Here is a 6,662-nt window from a genome sequence, read left to right as displayed (position 1 = left end):
GTCGCTCTCGCCCCCACTGTATGCACGGGGAGTTGGCTGAGGTCTCCTACCTGACTCTGCCAATCTCCCCATGTGCCTCCCCCCAAAAAATTTGGGGGCTGCCTCTCGTACCTGTTGCGCTGCCGTGTTCGTGTCACCAAATCCATTCTCCTGTAACCCTCCTAGCACTGTTCCAGAGAATCGCAGGCGGGCTCAGGCCCTCTCTCTGGGTCGACCGACCACCTTTCTACCTCCTCCCAAGTTGTCTCATAGTCCAGATCTCGCTGCCTCTCGTTACCCCGCTGCTTGGTTCTTTCTTGGTGGGTGATTCTGTAACGATTGTCGTTGGTGGAAGGATAGGAGGACCAAAGTGCAGCGTGGTACGTGTCCATAATACTTTTAATCCAGAATGAATACATGAACAAAAACAACAAAACGATAACCGAACAGTTCTGACAGGTGCAACAAACACTAACCAGACAATAATCATCCACAACTCAAAATGGGAAAACAGGCTACCTAAGTATGGCTCTCAAACAGAGACAACGATAGACAGATGCCTCTGATTGAGAACCATACCAGGCCAAACACATAGAAAACGAAAACCTAGACCTACAACATAGAATACCCACCCACATCACACCCTGACCAAACTAAAAATAGAAACATACAAAGCAATCTACGGTCAGGGCGTGACAGGGATGATATTTCCAGAACTTTGCAGTTAAAAACATAATTCTCAGAGATTTAATTTAAGAGCTCTATTGAGAGCTATCGATCTACTATATTTCTATCTGCAACACTGAAACATTTAACCATCTTACACATTTGTGATGACTCTACACCTGGTTGTGTGTCTGTCTCAGATGATGACTGTACAGTTGCCCCACCCTCAGATTCACCCCAGGTGAGTTAAGATAAGGTAGTACCATTAATGTACCATATAAAGTGGAATAAAACAATTGAATAATAATCTGAAATCTCAACATACTATCCCTTTTATAGGCCATGTATCGTCTGAAATAACCCTCTTTCTATCTTCATTTCTCTCTCTCTCTTTCTCTCTCAAACCCTGGCACTGTATGTGTGGGCTACATGTAATTTATTGAGTTTCTACTATAAATACATAATGAGAATATATAATGGTTTCCTTGGCAATCGTCACCCATAACTATTCATTGTTTAAAAACTCGAGAACGTTGCCCTGTTAATCATATCACAGGAACTACTTTAACCTTTGAGAGGACTTCTCAGATTCAAGGAACTATATGGTTGACTCTACACACACCGCCTGGCCTGCCCTCTGGAAGTGACGTAAGACTGATGATGATAACTGAGAGAGTGTTTCTCAGAATCCCAGAGAACCCAGGATCAGTCTGGGACATGTGTCTCCAACTCTCCCACTCTGGTCCTGGAGAGCTACTGGGTGTTTCATTCCAGCCCTAGAAAAACACACCTGATTCAGCTATTAGTGCTCAGACTGAAGACCTTTAGTTATGGTACTTTGTATGAAATTAAGGAAAATAGCAGACTTCTGTATGAGTAGAATTATTTTACATACAGAAAACACATATGTACAGGGACAGACATACTTGACATAGAAGACGTCCGGTGTGTGCGTCTGTCAGCTGAGTGTGTGTCCAGGTATGGTGTGTGTCATTGGGGTCAACTAGGACTGGGCTGGGAGGGGAAGCAGGTAGGGGTCAGAGTAGGGTACCAGGGCTGGGTGAAGCTTGGGCAGGAAGTGCTGGTAAACACCAATGGGATGGTAGGGTGGCCTGGAGAGGAAGACCCTGTGCCGTAGTGGGTGTGGCCTGGTTTGGAGGGATCCAATCAGCGGAGGAAGCGGCACCACCCTCTCAGACTGTTGGTCGGTGTCTGAGAGTTCGTCCAATCCCCTGCTCTCTCCCAGAGCTCCAGTCTTCCTCCACTTGACCCGGCGGTTCTGGAACCATATCTGGGTCAGGATGACAACACACAGCAGATATGTTAGAGGACCATCAGGAAACCAACCACGCACGCACACACACACACACACACAAACAGTAGTGTACCTACCTGTACTCGTGCCTCTGACAGCTGTGTTTGGGAGGCCAGTAGTTCTCTGGAATGTATGTCAGGGTATTGGCTCTCATGGAAGAACGTCTCCAGCACCTCGAGCTGGGCTGAGGTGAATGTGCTTCGTACCCGCCGACTGCCGCTCCGCGACACTACTCCAAACACACACACTTTATTGCTTTCTAAATGGAAAGCAGATATCTAGCAAACTCTGTAAATGTGTTTGGCCGTTTAGCTAAATATGTCACTTTAAGTCTATTTACAGGTAACTAACTATCCAAGTACAAGTTGTCAGCGATTGGGTGCAGAGTGAAAGCGGAGTCAGGCGCAGGACACAGGTATGGAGTAATCCAACTGAGTTTACTCAAAGAATAAAGCTAAATTCCAAAAATGGAACATACAACAAAACTTTAACACGACCACAACCACTAACGACATAAACAATCACGGACAGAACAGAAATGTATGTCCGATGGTTAAATAGGGAATGTAATGAGGGAATGTAAAACAGGTGTGTATGTAATCAGACAAAACAAAACGAAACAGAAAAATGGATCGGTGGTGACTAGAAAGCCGGTGACGTGGACCGCCGAACACCACCCGAACAAGGAGAGGGGCCGACCTCGGCGGAAGGCGTGACACGAGTAGACCTTGACAGTTACAGAAACTGTTATGACAGGAAATAACTTGTTATTTGTGCACTCAATGGGCGTAACATGTTTGCAGAAAATGTTTGCCCTTAAGAAAATGTTAAAACAACCCATAGCTACACAGCAATTGTCATTACCATGTCTCAAGTGTATTTTTGATCATAATTGTTTTGTTTATTGTCGTTGTTTTTATTTTCCTCCAGAACAGAATTTGAAGTAAACCAATTCCCTAAGCCACTTTTATAAAAGACGGAGCGTTGAGCGTTTATGAATCACTAACAGACATTTTTTGAAATTTTTTGAAAATCAACATCAAAGCACCACATTCAAAAGGGTCGGAAAAAAAGCACAAAAGCATGAAACCACCTCTGCCTTGGATACCTGAACTTTAGTACACCGGAGAGGATAGAAACACTTAGCAACAACTTAAACCTTCTTCCAATAAAATATAAAGCCTCATTCAATACTGTTGCAATTACATGTACAGTACTTACTCTGTGTCCACCCTCTGAGTTCAACTCTGCAGTTAAGAAGGCTGTAGCACAAGAAACGCAATCTACACTATTGAATATATAATGTCCTTATCTATATATCTTGCTTCATTGAATTTAATTTCCCCCTTGTGTTTTGGATATTAAAGTTTTCTACTGCTACTAATACGGTCATTTAGCATTTTACTTTGATCGAAACCACATCATACAGTTGATCAAATCCACAGCCTGCTCCAACAAACTGAGCCTTTGAAACCTCTGACGAAACACACCTGGGCATCTTATGACTTTAGGCTGTTGCTCAGCGGTGGTCTTCACACACACAGACCCCGTCTCTCCCGCCATGCTCCCTCTCTCCTCCTCTCCTCCGCCCCCCCTCTCCTCCCCATCTAGACACGGTGCTCTCCTCAGGATCCGCTCGATGGAGTGAGACAACACCTTCAGGGACACACTCTGGAGTCTGTCTCTGTGGGCCTCCATGGTGCACTGACATATCCTGCACCGCCGCCCAAATCTGGTTCTCACTGACTTCCAGGCTCCTCCGTAGAGGGTGACCCAGCCTGCGAATCAGAGCTCTGCAGACGGCGTACAACTGCCTCCTTGTTACACCTCCTGGTCCCTTCACTGGTTGCCTGTAGTCTAGGATTCAGACTTACTTTTCTCTCTCTCTCTCTCTCTCTCTCTCTCTCTCTCTCTCTCTCTCTCTCTCTCTCTCTCTCTCTTTGTCTCTCTCTCTCTTTGTCTCTCTTTGTCTTTGTCTCTCTCTCTTGCTCTCTTGCTCTATCGCTCTCTCTTTGTCTCTCTCTCTCTTTGTCTCTCTCTCGCTCTCTTGCTCTATTGCTCTCTCTTTGTCTTTCTCTGTCTCTCTCTCTCTCTCTCTCTCTTTGTCTCTCTCTCTCGCTCTTTTGCTCTATCACTCTCTCTTCCTCCCTTTGTATCTGTGTACCTCCTTTTGTCTGCCTGTCGGTCTCTCTGTGCCTCTTTCTGTCCAGCCTGTTCTCTCGCCGTAGGTCGATTTCTGTCTGTCTATCTTCCTTCCTAGTCTCTCTACCTCTCTGCCCGTTAACTCCTATCAGGTGTCATAACTGTGTCCCCAAGTAAAGACAGATAGGGTTCGTAGGCTAATGCAGTGGATCATTAGGATCAATAGAAGGAGGAGCAGGTTTACTGTGCAACTTACACACTGCCATAAACTCCTTTACCTTGACAGCAGACCGTTCTCAATTAAATGTCGAGAAACTTTGAAGATTATAAATGTATAATTTAATTTACACTCAAGAGTGTAGCTAAGCTATAAAGGGTAGCATTCTGTTTCTGCTCTGGACAAATTCTTTGTTGTTGACATGCCACAAAGTTGGCTACAGCAGAAAGAGATTTAGCAACCAGAGTAAGCCAGCTAAACGTCTTTGCCAAACTCATAAACATCCCCAAAACGATATTCCATTTTCTGAGTTGTCCTTGCATTTAATTGCAAAATGAGTCCAAATGAATGATATCTCACAACGAGGTTGGGGCTACTAGATAAGCCCAGAAAAGATCAATGTGTTCATTGATCATAATAGCGTTTTGGCTCATGTGTTTACGATATGCAATTAGCTGACTTGATAACACTATCTATCTACGGAATAGAGTGTGGCCTTTTGGTGAACTCTGGCTGCGTATCAACAGTCTGAATTGGCTTCCTCTCCTCGCCTCCTCGTCTCCTCTCATTCCGCTGCACCCATTCCTTTGCACCCATAAGATCTGTTCAGTTGGGGGCAAACACCTGATAGGTAAACATTGCTATGCTGCTGTCGTCTATTATGTCTCCTTCAATGCATAAGAAGAAGCGGCGAAGGGGAGACACAAGGAGAGCGAGGGGAGGAAATCACGTCAGACTATTGAGATGCACCCTCTATCCAGTGATAGGCTCTGCAGTTATGACCTGACTGAGGTGAGGTTTTATAGCACCTCCATGTGGTCATTAGGAAGAAGGCCACTGTTTATGGAGCACTTCTACCCCAATTAAAGGGAATTCTGCTCTGTCTCTCGTATCTATAAGAAAACACTACAACCCACGTCCATGAAATTAAGTTACTATCCATGTTACACAGAGCTGATTCCCAGAACCCCACAGGAACTTTGGGAGCTGCTTCCTACTTAGGGACTCATGTCTGGAAACATAATAAAGTAGAGAGAGTAAAGAGAAAAGTTGTTTTGGGAAAAGCAATGAGGGAAGTGTATTCATTTATATTTCAGAGCGGGAGTGGAGGGGGAGTATTTCTTCTGTTAAGGATGCATGGGGGAGGGTGTGCGTGTGTGCGTGTGTGTGTCTGTGTGGGTGGGGTAAAGTAGGAGATGGATGTTCCTACTCCATCCAAAGCGATACATATAAAATTCTGGGAGGATATTTTGGAGCAAGAGATGGTCCTGAATATCAATGGTGTTCTTACAATTACTGCACCTCTAGATGGCAGCCTTGCACACCAAACCACCATAGCTCACTCCAACTACTCTCAGAGGCAGTGTCCACTATGCTAAAAAAGAGGAGAGAGAGAAAGAGAGAAAGAGAGAAAGAGAATGCCATTAATCACTTGGACTAGTCGGGACTGGAGGGAACATCGTTAGCAGAAGCTTCTCATCTGCACTCCTCTCTCCTCTCCTCTCCTCTCCTCTCCTCTCCTCTCCTCTACTCTACTCTACTCTACTCTACTCTACTCTACTCTACTCTACTCTACTCTACTCTCCTCTCGTTGTTCTTCTGTGCTGTATCTTGTCTGTATGGCCCTCCTCTGCACTCTCTCTTTCTCTCTCTCTCTCTCTCTCTCTCTCTCTCTCGCTCTCTTCTTCCTGCTCCTCCGCTCTGCATCTTGTCTGTGTGGCCCTCCTCTGCTCTCTCTCTCTCGCTCTCTTCTTCCTGCTCCTCCGCTCTGCATCTTGTCTGTGTGGCCCTCCTCTGCTCTCTCTCTCTCTCTCTCGCTCTCTTCTTCCTGCTCCTCCGCTCTGCATCTTGTCTGTGTGGCCCTCCTCTGCTCTCTCTCGCTCTCTTCTTCCTGCTCCTCCGCTCTGCATCTTGTCTGTGTGGCCCTCCTCTGCTCTCTCTCTCTCTCTTCTTCCTGCTCCTCCGCTCTGCATCTTGTCTGTGTGGCCCTCCTCTGCTCTCTCTCTCTCGCTCTCTTCTTCCTGCTCCTCTGCTCTGCATCTTGTCTGTGTGGCCCTCCTCTGCTCTCTCTCTCTCTTCTTCCTGCTCCTCCGCTCTGCATCTTGTCTGTGTGGCCCTCCTCTGCTCTCTCTCTCTCTCTTGCTCTCTTCTTCCTGCTCCTCCGCTCTGCATCTTGTCTGTGACCCTCCTCTGCTCTCTCTCTCTCTCGCTCTCTTCTTCCTGCTCCTCCGCTCTGCATCTTGTCTGTGTGGCCCTCCTCTGCTCTCTCTCTCTCTCTCTCGCTCTCTTCTTCCTGCTCCTCCGCTCTGCATCTTGTCTGTGTGGCCCTCCTCTGCTCTCTCT

At 46.3% G+C, this 6,662-nt stretch overlaps 1 protein-coding gene across 2 annotated transcripts; it reads right to left on the bottom strand.

The window, feature by feature from the left end:
* Positions 1–360: 360 nt before the first annotated feature.
* Positions 361–4,288, bottom strand: LOC135514829 (intestine-specific homeobox-like). Of its 2 annotated transcripts, XR_010451736.1 has the most exons (4): positions 3,451–4,288; positions 2,038–2,189; positions 1,572–1,936; positions 361–1,421 (listed from the first exon to the last, which is right to left on the bottom strand). XR_010451736.1 is itself a non-coding variant. In XM_064938473.1 (3 exons), exons 1-3 carry the CDS (start codon positions 3,656–3,658, stop codon positions 1,649–1,651), a joined length of 648 nt encoding a protein of 215 aa, XP_064794545.1. In that variant the 5' UTR covers positions 3,659–4,288; the 3' UTR covers positions 361–1,648. The 2 variants fall into 2 exon arrangements, 1 of the variants encoding a protein (XP_064794545.1); XM_064938473.1 differs by having other exon boundaries at positions 361–1,936.
* Positions 4,289–6,662: the final 2,374 nt, after the last annotated feature.

The sequence above is a fragment of the Oncorhynchus masou genome, chromosome 26 (assembly GCF_036934945.1).
Source record: "Oncorhynchus masou masou isolate Uvic2021 chromosome 26, UVic_Omas_1.1, whole genome shotgun sequence".
NCBI classification, from domain to species: Eukaryota; Metazoa; Chordata; class Actinopteri; order Salmoniformes; family Salmonidae; genus Oncorhynchus; species Oncorhynchus masou.
Note: the sequence above shows the minus strand (reverse complement) of the source record. Positions and strands in the feature narration are given on the sequence as shown.

Bases quoted from the DNA above. Each gene is read 5' to 3' on its own strand.
- LOC135514829 (XM_064938473.1), bottom strand. From the start codon at position 3,658: ATGGAGGCCCACAGAGACAGACTCCAGAGTGTGTCCCTGAAGGTGTTG. The intron at 2,190-3,450 runs GTGTGTTTCGTC...TGTTTGGAGTAG, and splicing joins TAAAGTCATAAGATGCCCAG to TGTCGCGGAGCGGCAGTCGG. The intron at 1,937-2,037 runs GTAGGTACACTA...ATCCTGACCCAG, and splicing joins TGTCAGAGGCACGAGTACAG to ATATGGTTCCAGAACCGCCG.